The sequence below is a fragment of the Lytechinus variegatus genome, chromosome 5 (genome assembly GCF_018143015.1).
Source record: "Lytechinus variegatus isolate NC3 chromosome 5, Lvar_3.0, whole genome shotgun sequence".
Taxonomy (NCBI): Eukaryota; Metazoa; Echinodermata; class Echinoidea; order Temnopleuroida; family Toxopneustidae; genus Lytechinus; species Lytechinus variegatus.
Window position 1 is genome coordinate 2,981,472 of NC_054744.1, and position 18,260 is coordinate 2,999,731.

The 18,260-nt window shown below is 36.5% G+C and overlaps 1 protein-coding gene across 1 annotated transcript; it reads left to right on the forward strand.

Moving 5' to 3' along the window:
• Positions 1-2,414: 2,414 nt before the first annotated feature.
• On the forward strand, positions 2,415-11,610 carry LOC121415068 (ADP-dependent glucokinase-like). Its single transcript, XM_041608150.1, has 6 exons — positions 2,415-2,713; positions 6,604-6,832; positions 8,149-8,214; positions 8,746-8,977; positions 9,889-10,073; positions 10,944-11,610. The coding sequence occupies exons 1-6, from the start codon at positions 2,517-2,519 to the stop codon at positions 11,532-11,534; spliced, it is 1,500 nt and encodes a 499-aa protein (XP_041464084.1). The 5' UTR covers positions 2,415-2,516; the 3' UTR covers positions 11,535-11,610.
• The last annotated feature ends 6,650 nt before the right edge of the window (positions 11,611-18,260 follow it).

An 18,260-nucleotide genomic window follows, 5' to 3' on the forward strand; every position in this document is an offset into this window, starting at 1 on the left:
CATACCCTGAACACGTTTGGCTAGTCTTAAAAAAACAAGTTTTGGAAAAAAAATACCCTAAATAAGTTTGACTCTACTATTGACCATTGAACAATCTTTCAAAACTACCCCTTTTTTTGAAAATCAGTGTTTTTGATACCTAACGAGTGCAAGCGCGGCCCACATCCAAAACTGAAAAAACACCACTTTAAATGCGTTTTTGGGGTCACTCGTGTGTACAGCAATATATTTGACTGCCCCCTGGGATAAATAGTCACTGGAGGTAAAGAAAACATATCAACAAAGAATGAAGAAAAAGAGGCAAGATGAAAGAGGGATAGAATGGCGGAGAGCAAGAGAACGGGAAGAAGGAAGCAAGAGGAATAGGCGGGACAGAAAGAGAGAGGGAGAAAGTGAAAGAAAAAAAGATGTGATACTGGTTTAAGAACATAAGAAAGAAAAGAATTTTAGTACATGAATATAATGAATGAGAAAAATTCAATATTCAGTACATCAACTGTTTCAGTTATTGGTTCAAGATGTGCAAAACACTGAATTTCAGAAAAATATTTCAAACCGGTTTGAAAATGTAAATTGAAAATAATCGGGTAAAGAAATATTGAAATTGAAAAAAGTTGGATATTGTGTATTATCATCTCTCCCTTACTTTGCTATTTTGTTTTTGCTGGGAGTGAGGGGTATGTGACTACTCGCCCCATACTTTGTTGGTTATATCCATTTTGTGTACAAGCAGCTAGTTTACCTCTCGGATTGTGTAATTCCAAATGGGCTAACCTGTTTGGTCTATTATCAATTTGGCCTAATACCCTCTTAGACAAGGTGGTCCATTTTTTTCACTTGGTCAAATGAAAATTTGGTTCACTAATATGCTTTTCACACTGCATTTCCTTAACCCCATACTATCCTTAACCCCGGACTATCCTTAATTAACCCCATACTATCTTTTTTCAATTCACACTGTCTTTCTTAACCCCATACTATCTGCTCAACCGTGGTTAATGCCTTAACCCCGGACTATCCCTCAGCTCATGAATATTGATGATTTTACCATACAGAGCGTGATTAACGTGCAATTCGACTTCCGTGATTGGCTGATGCTTAGCACCACATTTCCTTAGCCCTGTTCTGTATTCACACTGCATCTCTTAGCACCGCAATTGTGGTGCTAGCACCACAATAAGCCGGCTTATCCTGCTTTTTTGCAGGGCCAGATAGTACCGTACTATTTACCGTGCTAGCCCACTTTGCTAAAACGTAGTGTGAAAACGAAGTGGGCTAAGCTTAACCCCGGGAAATTGGTGGGGCTAAGACCCCCCCTTATATAGCCCCACCAATTTAGGACAAAAAGTACAGTGTGAAAAGCATATAAGTTCATATCTGATCACATAGAGTATTAATGGTTTTAGTCCAGCTGGATACAGACAAAATGGGTATACACATTCAATGGGAATTAGACGAAAATGGTTTTAAAAAATGCATGGGCTAAGACCACTTATAGACGAAATGGTTATAGACAAAATGAGATTAGATCATGCATTCAAGATAAGTCCAAAGGGAAAGTAGACAAAGTGGGTTAAAGCAAATGGCAATTTACCCCCCATATCTCTAGGTGCATAATGTCACTAACTTATGATGTTCCTAAAACTTTAGTGGGGAATATACCCCTGAAAAAGACAGGTTTTAGCAGCCGTGACTTGCCTTCAGGAAATATGGGGATGAAAATATTTTTCTGTCCCCCCTAAATTTGTATTCTTCAGCCGCCAATGTGTAGGTTGCCATATTGGTGGTAATCAGTGGCATACAGATGGAGGGGCTTTGGGACACTTGCCTCCACCGGCCCACCCCCAAAAAATATATGACCAAGAAAAACTAGTAAAGGAAATAGAGAGAAGGGTGGAATATGATATGATTGTCTTTCAAAATATATCACATAATACTTTTGTAATAAAATTGTTGATTCTTGCTTGCGTGCTCGAATAAAAAAAAAATTGCCCAATACGCCATAGGCTTATCTGGTACCCTCAAAAAACTTTGGACAGAAAACGTCCCGAGGCTAGTCTGGAGGCACAGACCCTGATTGGAATTTTGATCAACAAGTGTACCTCCAAGCAAAGACTAGCACATACAAAACTTGCTGTTCCAATACAGAACGAGAGAGCCTTCAGTACACAAAGCATGAGTAGGTTGCACATTCAGACCCTTAACTCGAGTGAAGGGTTTGCCCAGCAGACTATATAATCCCGAGGCGCCGCCTCCTGAAATTACCATTTTGTTATTAAGAATTTACATTTCAAAGATACCATAATCTACTTTTTATAGGATCGACGCGCAGCGAGCCAGCAGCTCAGCCAGGCCAGCGCCTGGGCTTTGGCGTAGTCCAGCGCAGCGTCGTCCATCCATCCATAGGCCATCCAGGCTAGGCGCCAAGCCCAGGTTGGTTGTCCACGTCAGTATCGCGATCAGCAGGGTTTGTCAGCAGATCCAGTCTTACAGAAGATAAAACTTTATCTGTCAGCATGTTTTCCAATACACTTATCGTTGCTGTAGCTCTCATTGCTATTTCTGCTTACTATTCTATGAAAAACCTCAACCAAATTGGCTTATCTGCATCTGTCGAGTCACAAATCGCATTTTCTTGGGGAAATGTCATTGCTGCTGGATTTTCATTGCAACGTGTGCAAGGACTTCGAAACATGTCAAGAATCGCAGTCGGGTAAATATAAACATTAATTAAGGTCAAGTTCACCTCAGAAAAATGTTGATTTGAATCAATAGAGAAAAATCAGAGAACCATAATGCTAAAAATTTCATCAACATGATCAAAATTGGATGTAAAGTAAGATAAAAAGTCAAGATTGCGATCAGTTTCACTTATTTTTGCAAAATATAATGACATTAAACTTTGGGTTATTTTTCATTAAAATAGACCCAGGGAGCTCTGGGGTGGTATTCTAAAAATTGTCTTAACTTTTTGTCTTTTCTTGTAAGTCAGCAAGATAACAGCGCGCTAAAATTCTCTTAAATTGGTATTCTAAAAATTGTCTTATCTCTGTAAGTGTAAGGACGTCCCCTTTTTATCTCTGACATGCCCAATATTCTGTCATCAACCAATTATTAAGCTTGTTATATGCTTAGGCCAACCAATAGAAGCATCTCTTCTTAAAAATAATGAAGCGCATTGTTGATATGAGGCGTAATTTCCTTGCGCCCCCGACGCTTATGCTTGTGCGCTTCTGTGCTAAAAATACACGTGGCTCTTCTCAAAGATATATTTTCTCTGAAAAGATTCATCATCTCGAATACCAATTTGTAATTGCTGAAAAGTCTACCAATCCGTCATTATAATGTCTTTTGAATGTCTCCTTTTGTAAAACATGATGTTCTTGCGGGATGCAGCAAGAAATAATTATTGCAGACGGGCAAATATCGCATGCAACAATAAGTTACAATAGCCCCCCACCTCTTGTAAATTTTATTGTATTTTCCAAGGAAGTTAAGAGAACGTAAACTTCGTAAAGATAAGAGAATTTTCGGAATAGCTTGTAACTCGATATTTTATCTTGCGCACAGACATAATATGCGCCAATTATACATTTTCATATCTCTGACATCATACGCGCTCAGTGAAAGTTACAAGAAAAGTTAAGACAATTTTCGGAATACGGATTTTATTGTAACTCTAAAGATACAAGAATATTTCTCTTAAGACAATTTTCAGAATATGGCCCCAGGCCTGCAAAGCGTGTCGGAGCCCAGGACTCCTCCGTGTCATTAATGGCAGAGGGTAATCTCCAAAATAGGAAACAGGGTAGAATTAGACAGCTGGCAGCTGCAGCCGTCTGTTTCGAGGAGTTTTTTTTTATTTTTTAATTTTTAAAATTTCTCCTCGTGCACAGACGGCTCGCTATTGTGCAGCCACCATTAGGGTACTTACAATGCAAAATCCCCCCGTTGGGGCTATTCAATTTTTGTCTTTAAAGGTCAAGTCCACCGCAGAAAAATGTGGATTTGAATCAATGAAGAAAAATCAGACAAACACAATGCTGAAAATTTCATCAAAATCGGATGTAAAATAAGAAAGTTATGACATTTCAAAATTTCGTTTATTTCTAACAAAGTAGTTATATGAACGAGCCAGTTACATCCAAATGAGAGAGTCGATGATGTCACTCACTCACTATTTCGTTTGTTTTTTATTGTTTGAATTATACAATATTTCAATTTTTACGAATTTGATGATTAGGACCTCCTTGCCTGAAGCACAAAATGTTAAAATAATGGAATTCCATGTGTTCAGGGAGGAATGAAACTTCATTTCACATGACAATGATGAGAAAATCAAAATATTTCATATTTCATATAATTAAATACAAAAGAAATAATGAGTGAGTGATGTCATCAGTTCCCTCATTTGCATACCGACCGAGATGTGCATAGGCCTGTAACTGTTTTGTGAAATGAAGCGAAACTTTAAAATGTCATAACTTTCTTATTTTATATCCGATTTTGACGAAATTTTCAGTTTTATGCTTGTTGAATTTTCCTCTTTTTATTCAAATCAAGTTTTTGTTGGGGTGGACTTGTCCTTTAATGAATCAAAATTTTGAAAATTAACACCACCGAAATGCAAATTAATATTCCCTCTTGGCATTAATTGCCCCCAAAACGGGGGAAAAATCAAGTTAAAAGGAACAAAAACAGTGACTTACCTCGGCTGTCGTGCAACTTCCTGTTTTATATGAATTTAATTAATAAATAAACATATGGCCATTGAGTCCCCTGTACAGATCGCGCTAGAACTTCAGTCTCTGTATTTGGTGAGTGAAGCCAACGGAGTTCAGCTGAACAACCAACATAACAGAGACCGAAGCTTTTGGTCTAGGGTAGAATTAGCCTTGAGGACTCTGTGATCATATTTTTTTATAATTTTGATATTGTCATTTGATCACTGAGCCTTGAACCCCCTCCCATATACATATAACTATAAGAGACACATGTAAAGAAAGATGGATTTCCATACGTTGGTAGACACTAGGGGGGACCGGGGTTAGTTGGAACGCGGGGTAAGTTAAAACATTGTAATTTTCTTTAATGCCTGTGAAATAAATTTATGCAATACTGCTCTCAATTTATTGCAATAATACTTCAACACTGTTGTATTATTAATAGGCAGTGTATACAGCCACACGCGTGTGTCTTTACCATCCAGCCACACGCGTGTGGTTATATCCAGAACACCTATCTGTGGATACCGCCACACGCCGCCAGTAATAACAGTAAAACACGTACCGCGGTATGTAGGTCTGACTGTCTATATCACGATCAAAATAACCTCATTTCTTCATTAAATTCTTACATTCTAAACCCCTTTGATTTCTTTAAATCGTTTCAATTTCATTCTCACCGTCTTCTTTCCTTGCTTTTCTTGTCTTGTTACAAAAGTCCGCCTGTTAAATAGCAAATTTCCACACTTTTTCTACTTGTGTCGATTCTCTACTGAATCTAGGCTATTTGCGCGTACGTACGAAACCCAAACTGTGTATGTCTCGTCTACTATACTGCGCTGCGCTAACGCTGTATGGGTCTGCCACCGCGAAGCAGGAAGCCAGAATCGACACAAGTAGAAAAAGAGAATTTGCTGTTAAACAGACGACCGTTTGTAACAAGACAAGAAAAGCAAGGAGAGAAGACGGTGAGAATGAAATTGAAACGATCTAAGGATATCAAAGGGGTTTAGAATGTAAGAATTTAATGAAGAAATGAGGTTATTTTGATCGTGATATAGACGGTCAGACATACATGTTTTACTGTTATTACTGGCGGCGTGTGGCGGTATCCACAGATATGTGTTCTGGATATAACCACACGCGTGTGGCTGGATGGTAAAGACACACGCGTGTGGCTGTATACACTGCCTTATTAATAACAATAAATTCAGGGCAGTATTGCATAAATTTATTTCACAGGCTTTAAAGAAAATTACAATGTTTCAACTTACCCCGCGTTCCAACTTCCAACTAGCCCTGGTCTCCCCTACCCATACCCCTACCCTTTTCAGTGTTTTTTTTTCTTTGGGCAGCTTTTCAGTGGTGTCCACTGGCAGTGACCTGGGTCCCTCACACTATGTGCAAGACACCAAAGAAGTAAAACAAAGTATATTAAACTTCTCCAAACAGCTAATCAGGTGTAACTGAAACCTAGCCTGCTGAGCAGTCCTAGGCCAGGGTGCAGGCCTGCTGGCTGCTGGTAAAACCCAGATATTCTAGGACATTCAATAATCTATGGAGCCAAGAAGTCAAGGACTGCTTTTTTTAAGAAATCTGAATTTAATTTATTATTTTTTTATAGGATATACACATCAGGACAGTACTTATTTCTAGCCAAAGCTTCTACTACTAAATAGTTTATATCACAGCCCAGTATGGTCTAGTAATAAATGTCAAAGACATCTAATTGATTGTTGCTATGTCAGAAATATATTTTGCAATCCAGATATGTCAAGAGCAGTCATTGCTTGAAATGCACTATAACAAACTGATTAATTATGTAGGATGGCTAGGACGAAGGTAAATGTATATTATCTATTTTTCTTTTTTTTTTCAGAGTCAATGTAAACTCGGACTTGATAGTCTCGGGAACTGCTGTTTTGAAGAAACTCGGAATAGACCCTTCAGGCCAAGCCATTGACAATTCTATCATAGGATCAGTAAACGAACTGGAGCAAACTTTCTCATATTCTCTGAAAAATGGTGCTGCCATTGAGAGAATATTTTCCACGAGTGGAGACTTTGAGAAGGTAGTCCGGGCTGCAGATAGCTTGGATGAAAAGCAGGTTAGGATGTCCATAGGGATGCAGATTGTTCTCTGTATTTGAAGTTTTTTTTTTTTTTTTTTTTTTTTTGGGGGGGGGCAAATATACTGCAAGTTACACAGAAAATACTTTCCCCTCCCAAGATTTATGTCCTTTTTGGCCTGTATTCTCTAAAAAGAGGTTTCAAGTCTACCTTGGTACAAACCATGGACTATGCAGATTTTTTTTTTTACATAATTTCACTTTTCATCTCGTACACTGAGAAAAGTACAATTATAAATGTTTATTTTGGGGAAAATGCACTTTTGGAAAGTGCACTGAATAATAATACCAGTAATAATACCAGAAATATGTATGGTCCATGATTTCTTACTGTGGTACAAATGAATCTACTTTTGAGAATACAGGCCTATGTGTCTGTTATCCAGAAGGGTGAGAATGCTGTTTTCTCTCAAGAAATGTTTTGAAACTGTATTTAACTGTATAGAAAATAAACTATAGATTGCACAGACAGATGTAAAAGTCCTTCTCTTCAAACTTAAGTTTGTAAATCTTTTATGAAAATTTGAAACGTAGAATGGTCAAGTAATCGCACCAGGGCCCCGTCTTACAAAGAGTTACAATTGAAACAATCAATCGTAACTCTATGGAAAGCCATGGAAAGCCATCAGTGTCAAGGTTTTCTACAAGAAATGTGCACAATGTCCTTTGTAAACAAAGAGAAGCACAGTGAATTTTGAAGACAACGATGAATGCATGAATATACATCATAGCTAGAAAATATTTTGAACAAACTTGCACAATAGATAGACATTGCTGGCCGTCCATAGTTGCGATTGATCGGATCAATCGCAGCTCTTTGTAAGATGGGGCCCTGCTCTTCCTCTCTCTCCCTTTCTTGAACAGGCTGTAAGCCTTACAAAATAAGTAATTTTCAACGTAATTCTATTGATAATACTTCTCCTGTGTAAATGTTATTAATCGACCTAAGCTTCCTCTTACATGTGTAAATATAAATAAGGAGAATTGTACAATTTATCAATTTTTAAGCTAATCTGTTAAAAAAATAGCATGGGATATGATTGTTTGCTTTTATGTAATGCTTTCCCATGTTTCATATTTTGATCTTGCTTATTTTTCTACTACTTTGTCGGTGGGAATGCTGTTTATAATGTTATTAATCGACCCAAGCTTCCTCTTACATGAATAAATATAAATGAGAAGAATTGCACTTATCAATTTTTAAAGCCAATTTGTTCAAAAATATTGTATATGTTTGTCTGCTTTTATGTAATGCTTTATCATGTTTCATGTTTTGATCTTGCTTATTTTTCTAGTACTTTGTCGGCGGGAATGCTGCATTGGCAGGACTCACAATGGCTGATACATGGAGAGACCTGGAGGTATGATCCTTTTCACATACATACAAAAGTCTTTCTTGGGATTATATAGCTAAGGTTGTTGACGTTATGACAATTTTATTTCAGTCAGCAAAGATATTCTTTTAGAAAGCATACCATACTGACTTACAGAAGTCATACCTTCAGAAACTTAAAAAAAATTCCATCTGTGATCTTCTGAATACTTGAGTTTGACTTTAACAGCAATGACTTGGGCAGATGTGATACAGCAGAACACTGGTGAAGTGATTTCATTTTGTTCCAAATTTCATTAAATACGTACAATAAACAATTCAAATTAGAAGATCAATATATGTAAGTCAAGGTACAAATGAAATATATAACAAGAGGAAAATGAGAATAGGGCGCCAGAAACCATGACATAATCATTAAATTAGAGGAGAGAGATTTAGCGGTTTTCTTCATAAGACTTCAGGGTTTGCTAGCGTCAATAAGATAAGATTTTAACTGTTATTGAAAACTGTAATTTTGCATGGCATTACTGAAATAAGGTGTGCATTTCATACTGAACAGGTGCTGCTTATTGGCCCTTGTGGTCCTCGGGTAAGAGCTCTCCTCCCGTCAAATGTCATCGTCCCGAAGCCAAGTTACAAGGAAACGGATGAAGTGCATCTCATCATGGAATTCAAACGTAACGAGAGATGGGGTGTTCACCAGTCCAAAGTTGCAACACGATTCATCACATCCTACGATGTCTCCAATACGGAAATGACTGCCCTCTCAGAGTTTGCTCGGAGTGTAAATGGTGAGACTCTTTCTTTACAAATGTTCCAATTTCACATTTGAATGAAAGTTCACATTTGAATGAATTCAACTTTCGTATGGCTATTGCCATCGGTACTCAAACCTGTCAACTAGTATAAGGAACGTAATGATATAATGTACCATTTTTTAAAGCATATATAGTACCTCAGAATAAGAAAAAATGGAAGAGAGCGAAAATTCTGTAATTTGCAAATATGCTTTTTGTGGGATGGGGATAAGATGGATTAAGAGCTACATATTGTGTGTATAATCATTGCTAGTGAGCTAAATCTCTTATTGGATAATTTCCACATTGATTACATCCTCATTACATTAATTTGTTCCAAAATCCATTGTCTATAAATGAATTATGAAATACTTTGTTTCAAATTCTGCTGAGAAAACTTTTTTTTTCTTTTCAAGGAAAGTTTTGGAGGTAGATTGGACGACGCTGTGATAGTGTTTGTTAAGAAGAGTTGCACCAAGCTGATTCTAGGCAAGCAAAAAATGTAAAAATATGCATCATTTGTAACCCTCTGAATTAAACTGGTTTAGCCAAACTCTGAATGAATGTGGGTGCATAGTGGTCTAGTTAATGACTCTCTTTGAATTAGAGGGTCATTGGTTCGAATCCCAGCCATGGCATGTTTTCCTTCAGCAAGAAATATACCTACATGTATGTCGTGCTGTACTCAACCGTGGTAAGATGAAAGGATACTTGGCAAGAATTAATTTCTTGAATGCACCGAGCAATGGAAGCGGCAGCTCAACCTTTATTTGGGGTAGTAATAATGTGCCACAGAAATGATTCATATCTAGATAGGTGGCGCCACACTCATACTTAGTGAGTAGCTCTGATCATGATATTGCTTGACAATAAGTCTTCTTTTTATTCTTTCATTCATTGTGTAGACTTCTCACCAGATGCTGTATTCTTCTCTGGTCTTCATCTGTTGGATGGCCAACCAGGAGAGAAGAAGAGAGAAAAGATGGCTGCCCTAAATCAAGAATTGTCTCGTCTACCATCAGACCTTCCTGTTCATCTAGAACTAGCCAGCATGGCTGATCCGGAGTTAATCAAAGGCATATACACACAGGTCAGTATTGCTCAAGTGACGAGTAGTTCAGAGATAGCTGCTCTTGGTCAAGAGATGTCTCATCTGCCATTTCACTTTCTGGTTTAACATGAGCCTTTAAACATGACTGATCATGAGTTGATCAAAGGCATATAAACACAGGTCAGTGTTGCTCAAGTGATCAATACATGTAGTTCAAAGATAATTGTAACTGCTCTTGATCAAGAGATGTCTCATCTGCCTCTCCACTTTCTGGTTTAGTATGAGCCATAAAACATCACTGATTATGAGTTAATCAAAGGCATATGCACAAGCATCAGTTGAATGACCAGTGATTTGGCTGGAATACAAATGTCTCAAGTTATTTGTTAGATTGAAGATGGCAGTTCTTGATCAAGAGTCATCACATCTTCCATTTAAACTTCCTGATTAATTAGAGCCCTTTAAACATAGCAGAACTTCAGTTGGTCAAATGGATATGTAATGTCAGTGGGTGATGGTGTTTGGAAGGATATTTCAAGCAATCATAGTAATTCACAGATATCAGCTCTGGGCATGCCCACAAACATGTACTTCCTTTTTTTTTCAAGCTGGCAAGGATGACATTGCAATAATTGATCGAGGGTCAGTAGTTTGAGGTATCATACTTAATCGTACAAATGTACTTTTTGTCAAAATAAACTTTTGATCCTTTCATCAATGACGTAATGTAAGGAGAAAAAATAATACAGATATTGGGAGAGTCATTGTTGGCATCCCAAAGAGTCATGGGTAAATGTGTATGTGTAATTCTCTTGCAAATCAAAAGCTACAGTTATGTCAGTGGTGCACCATCAAATAGTACTCAAGCCGAGAAGGGTTTTTCATCATGATATCTGATTCTCTTTTCAGGTTCTGTCATCAGTTCACTCCCTTGGCCTAAACGAGCAGGAACTGAGCTTCATGTCGTCAGTCAACTCTGGCCCTCACCCCGAGGTCTACATCAGGGATGGCTACCCGGAGGTAGGTGCCGTTGCCGATATCCTCCACTGGATCCTGTCCTCAACGCAACAGGGTACCTGGCTCACCAAGGCTGAACAACCCCTTGCCGGATGGTCCTCCAAACTCACCAGGGTACACTTCCACAGTCTTGCCTTTCACATCGTGGCCACGATCAACAACACTTGGGTCAACAACGCAGCAGCCGTGTCAGCGGGTGCCAGGCACGCGGGACGGCAGGCTTGCGACGACGGCAAGATCGTGGATGAGAAAGTGGAACTACGCATCCCGAAGGAATTCGCTCTGTCCATCAACTATGCTCCTCTCAGACACAGGGTGGTCAGTATAGATCCTCAAGACCCGGTTATAGCATGGACCAGAGATAACATTCAATTTCACTTTACACCAGTTTTAGTTTGTAAAAATCCTGTGAAGACCGTTGGACTTGGGGATGCTATTTCATCAACAGGGTTCTTGTATTCTCGCATGGTCTCGGCAAGTTGATGAATGTAGATGTTAGGTAGTACTGCTTTAGAGGAACCATCTATCTTTTAAAAGAATACTGAAAAATTTGACTTGATAAATGGGAAAATCTGAACCTCCAAGATCACATCTTTACAATAATTATGCTGTTGCAATTGTCTAATCCTATACAAGTTTACAAATCAGGCTGACTTCAAGCCATGTGTATCAGTGGGGAAAGAGAAATGGAGATCAACTTGCAATTTGGATCATTTGATATGTAGCCAGTGGAAAATATGGAAGACTTTAAGAGAGTTGTGGTTTTCAGGTAAACCTCGGTGTGAACAAAGTGACAGCCTCACAGGGTATATTTTTTATTTTGAGTACAAAATCAATTTTGGAATCAGATTCTTCCTCATTATATAAATAGTGAATAGGCTCGAGATTTCACTTGCGATAAAGCCAAGTTAAATAGAGTGTCTCTTTTTTTTCACCAAGTACAAAATGTTGCACCATTGCACAAATAAGAATAATCGCTATTCATGTTGTACAACATGTAGGAAGATAGCAAAAATACATACAATAATCAATTTTTTCCTACATTAGTCAATGAAAACAAAGAATTATTGAAAGCGAAAAGCAAAATCCCTCAAACAAGCATCTGATTTTCAGCATCATTGTGCATTTGGCCAGTAAGCCCCAGTAAGGAGTATTGCACCTGCATTTACTTCAATATTTCATTGAATCATGATTTTTTATAGTGACATCACCTTGTTCCTAACTGTGCAACGTTACATTATGGATGGTACGTGTGCAACGGCATGAATGATTGACATTCAGCCTCCCATTTGCTTTCGTACAATAAGCTAAGTAGGGTTGTACAAGTAGTAATGTATTTTTTGTTTGTGGATCAATGCGCAAGAGCTTTTAGAAAATAGTGTGTTTTATATTACATAACATATGGGGCAGCTGTTCATATATGACATTACATATCAAAGATGTAAAATTCAAACAACTTTCTTAATCATTGATGGATTTTCCTCAAACCTTCAATATTTTTTATTATATTTTGTGCTATTTTTACAGCAAACTTTTTTTTCAGGGTGAACTTTTCCTTTAATATACTATAATTTAGTACAATTAAAAACAAAAGTCCATCCATGTATCCTGCTGTAAGCTGCAACAAGCAATAGAGTCGGCTTTGATTCGAAGCAGAACTCCATGTCTTCCGCTTCCGCTTCCTCGTCATTGTTATTACTGTATGGGCACTAGTATTCAACCCGGCACAATTCAAAGATTTGGACGACTTCCCCAAATATTTAGAAATAGGGAATTAATCTTAATTTCATAACTTTGACGTTTCCAGGGTAATCTGTTGTTGGAATAATTTTCTTTATCAATCTGTTGAATGTAAGCTCGGAGGATCGAATTATGCGGCGATGACCTTTTGCACTGAATTGCACTAGTATTCAACCTAGTGATGATAGTGAATCTCAAAATGGTTTAGATCGCTAAATTAGATTTAGATCTATGTAAGTCTCTGGCTTCGATTAATTCCCTGTTTGGTCTCATCTCAAATGGTCTAGTCCATAGTCGGATGGGACAAGGGCACTAGGTTGAATACTGGTGTTGATGGATTGAATACTAGTGCCATAAACCATCGCCGTACAATTCAATCTCCGAGCACACAGTTGACAGGTTGAAGAAAAAATAACGGAAAAAGAATAACTAGCATTTGCTCTTGGAAATAAGATGGGTCTAAAATTCAGGTAAATTCTATATTTTTATATATTTGAGGAAACTCTCCAAAAGGGTTGAATACTAGTGACCTTATGGTATACTTGTTATTACCAGAGCAGATGAAATCTGTTGAGGCGTTATTTTTGTGAATTGTGAGTGAACTGTTGTACAAACTCCAGATTATCAAAGCAAAGAATCATAGAATATACATGTGATATATTTTGCCACTATGGTAATTAGTGTTACTAAAATAAAAAAAGAAATCATGAAGATATCTGATGTGTTGATTCATTCATCCATGTAGGATGACTGATTTAAAATAATTTTTATTGTAACAAATTTTGAATTTTCTGAAATAGACTGAAAATAGAGTGTGCTTAATTGAATTTTTTTTTCAGAACTCTAATTCATGGCATGTATTTACTTATTATTTTGAAAGTGTTGAAAGTATCAAAAGGCTGTTAATTTCTTTTATACACAATTTTTAAAAATGACTTTCAGGATTTTATAATTTATTGCATCATTAATTAGTTTGCCTAGGTTGAACTTTTAAAAGGCTGTTCATTTCTTTAATACAATATTTTTACAATGATTTTTAGTTCTGTATAATTCATGTCATATTTTTTCTTTATTTTGTAGTGTTGAAAATTTCAAAAGGTTTGGATTCCTTTAAAGAGTCTTTGAACCAAACATTAGCATTTTAGGGGCATTATTAAGTTAATTAGAGCAAACTTGATTTTACGCATACATTAGCATAATCAATTAGCAATGAGATTTGCAGCATTTGATCTTATGGTTTTGTAGATTATGCCATGGGTAACCCACGTGCAAATTTTCATCGCGACTGATGGCTGAGATCACAAGGGGGGGGGGCTGATTCACCCCCACCCCTCCCTTATAATCTCGGCTTCTTGGGCCTCAAAATAGCCCAGTATATTTAGGATTTGCAGGATTTCTTTATGCTTTTAATACTTATTATTTTTACAGGTTTAAATATTTCACAAGGCTGTTCATTTCTTTATATAAAGATATTTATGCTTTTCATATCTACTTATTTTTTAACAGGGTTGAATATTTCAAAAGGCTGTTCATTTCCTTAAATAGAGGATTTGAAAAAAATCATCACTGGCTTATGATTTAGGTAGAACAAATATTTGATATACTAAAGATAATGTACTTGTAACAATTGTTTGTCCCAACTTTTAAAATTTTCAGCTCAGTACTTTTCTTTCCTTGAAATGTGAATAAGAGATATTTGCACTTAGTGTTGCCTGCTATACAGAAATAGCATCTGAGCATTATAAACCTGGGGTCTGTTTCAATGAAATTTTCAGTCTTATGCTTGTTGGATTTTTCTCTTTTTATTCAAATCAAATTTTTGTTGGTGTGGACTTGTCCTTGAAAATAGACAGTGAAAATCACTCTTATTATGTTATATGAAATGCTCCCCTTGTTTTGATGTCAACAGACTATCAGATTCGGTATAGTGGGGTGGCTTTTTCCAGACAGCAGATTATAAACTTTCCATCTAGGTGTTGGGATTAATGAAATAAAGATATTTGTGGTTAAACTAATTTTTATTTGAAAAAAAAGTGGGAGTGTAGGGTTTTTGTATTTTATGATATACATGAACATATTTAAACAGTATTGTGCCTTTGCATGAATGGACAATATCTATCTATGTGCAATTTATTTTTGATAAGATAAATATAAAAATATTTTATCTCTTTGTAATTCACCTTTTCTCTGTTGAGAAACTCTCAGACTGCATGTGGTGTTTGAGATTTGTTAATTAATGATATTGATATTTTGTATTTTGCACAAAGTTACACGTATCTACTGAACATGGTACTTAGGGCACTACATGTATGTGTACAAGATGTCCAGTAACATAGATACGGGGGCTCATTGCCACTTGGTCTACTTTCCCTTCGGTCTTATCCTGAATGATCTTAATCCCAATCTGTATACAACCGGTTCGTGTACTAAGCGTTTGGTCTAATTTTCATTTAGCCCATATTTTTGCCATTTCATCTAATTCCCAATTTCCCATGTTATATTCATTTTGTCTGTAACCCATGTGGACTAAAACCATTTAGACTATATCATCAGATGAATTTGATAATAAACCAAATTTTCATTTTGACTAGGTGCAAAAATGGACCACCTTGGCATTGGACAAAATGACAGTGAGTCCAAGTGGCAATTAGACCAATTCATGGTTAGTCCAAGTAGGTATTAGACCAAGTCATGATTAGATCAAGTCATGGTTAGTCCAAGTTGGTATTAGACCAATACATGGTTAGTACATGTGGGTATTAGACCAAGTCATGGTAAGTCCAAGTGGGTATTAGACCAAGTCATGGTTAGTCCAAGTGGGTATTAGACCAAGTCATGGTTAGTCCAAGTGGGTATTAGACCAAGTCATGGTTAGTCCAAGTGGCAATGAGACCAAATTGTTAGTAGACCAATCAGGTTAGCCCGTTTGGTGTTACACAATCTGAGAAGTAGATAGACCCGCTGCTTTCAGACCAACTATATATATAACCAACCTCACCTCCCAGCAAAAACAAAATAGGAAAGCAAGGATGAGATGATGGAAAAATAATACAAGAACCAAGTTTTTCATTTCAACATTTTATCTAAATTTCTCCTGACATTTGTTTGATTTCATAAATGCTTGATTGAAAATATATAAATTCTTTGGTTTCTGTCGCTGCCTAAATAAGTATCACAAGTCCATGTACATGAACTATTTTTTTAGTGAAATGCAGCCTGTGCATTGATGTGGTATGTCATTGATTTTATACATCAAACAAAAAAATATAAGAGATTTATATTTGTATGATTATGTTTGCAAAGGAATATATATTTTCCTCCTCTGAATTACTGTAAATAAAATGAATTAATTGGTGTCGTATAAAAACAGTGTGGTGGTTTTTCTTCTTCTGGAAACAGTACAGTCCACCGTCTGGTGTATTGTCGTACTGTTACTGTCTTTGTTACTGAGTGTAATATGGTTATTTTCAAACCTTTGGCTCATATTCTGAATTGTGGAGGATGTTTCACAAAAAGTTAAGAGCAATTTAGTCATTGCTGAATGCCAACATGCACATGATGTGTAATCTCATTGATGAGTATGTGTATGGCTCCCCTTAGAATGGTGTAACCAATGTGGTGATGTGTTATATACAACTCTTGGGAAATCAATTTTGAGTCTAGTTACATTTGAATCTTTGTATATATGAAAAACCGCCAGTGTTTGATAAAACCATGGCCTAAATCTTTGGAATATGGAGAGCCAATAATTACCATCATTTCTATCATTCTAAAGGCATGGTCACACCGCCCGAGCGTTGTTGGAGCGGTCGTGGAGCGGAGAGAAAAAAAATCATCACCGCTCGCTAACGTTCACCATTTTCAATTTCGATTGTTTTTTTTTTGTTTCCGATTTTTGTTTTTAATTTTTTCCCCAAATTTGTGAGCGAAATTCGGCCCTCTTTCCCTACCGTTCCACGACCGCTCCAACAACGCTCGGGCTGTGTGACTATGCCTTAAATGTTATTTTCACCATTTACATGAATGTATCCAGCATCAACTGTGACAAAGAAATGTATGGACCCATGCACAAGCATAACAGAGTCACTATTGTCCCCAGACGATTGGGCCAATGAAATGCTTTGTAGGGTCTGATGCTGGATACGCACCTGATTGACGGGATCCTCAAAGCTGTTACAAATATTCAGAATTCTAAGTAAAAGACCATTGACCATTAACACATAGAGATATAATTCAGCAAACATTGAAATAAATGATTTTTTTCCAGTTTTATTTTTCTTTACAATTTACAAATTTATTTGATAAATGTACAGTTCAGTTTTACATGATAAAATTTACAATTCAAGTTTATGTGATAAAATTATACAGCTCAATTTTATTTTATAAAATTATGATTCAATGTAATTCTACTACATCAAATATCACATCCTGTTATAGCTTCCTGTATGAGCTGCCAAAGAGATTACTACATCAAGTAACGTCTATACCTTAAAGCTTAAGTTTATTTTGTTGAAATACATTACTACAAATCACATCTTACAAGTTTTCAATTAGATTACATCTAATTTTATTTTATTGTATTTTTTATTGTTATTTCCCTCACATGCTAAAAGGAAAATTCAAGATTTAAAATGTGATAAAGGTTCAAACACAAATACAATCTTACACATATTTATAGAAACAACATGTGGAGATACAATCATTTTGGTATTTATGATTTTGCATGATTAAAGAGGTTGCTTTGTGCTCGATAGATCGCAAAGAAGTTCAATGTTAAAAGAAGAGGAGGGGTCACTTTATGCAACCAAAATCCTCATATTAATGGGAAAATGATATTCTAATGAAGTTGGAAGCAAATCTGGCCTTGAAACAAAATTTTCTCTTTTTAGGGATGCATAACTATACCAACTATGCCCATAAATCCATTGAACTTTATCATGAGTTGGACAGTTTATGGGTAAATGGAAATTGAATAAGATAGGGGCACTTAATAGGGTTAGGGATGAGGTGCAATTCTGCTAAATGACTATGGGAAGGGATGAGGCGAAGGGGATACTTGTATCGTGTAAAAAGTCCTTCGGAAGCGCATAGAGACATATTAATAATGTGATATGCGCTCTACTATATGGAATGTATATTATTATTATTATAAAGAGGTTTGTTTTTTATCATTGGCGTACCTGCATAATAAATAACGAGGTTTAATCAGGTCAAGATCACATTCAAAGAGAAGATACATTTAGGGCCCCGTCTTACAAAGAGTTACGATTGATCCGATCAATCGTAACTATGGACGGCCAGCAACATCTATTATGCATGTTTGTTCAAAATATTTTCTAACTATGATGTATATTCATGCATTCGTTGTTTTCTTGAAAATTCACTGTGCTACTTTTTGTTTAAAAAGGACATTTTGCAAATTTACTGTAGAATTTTTTTTCTCACATTGATGGATTTCCACAGAGTTAC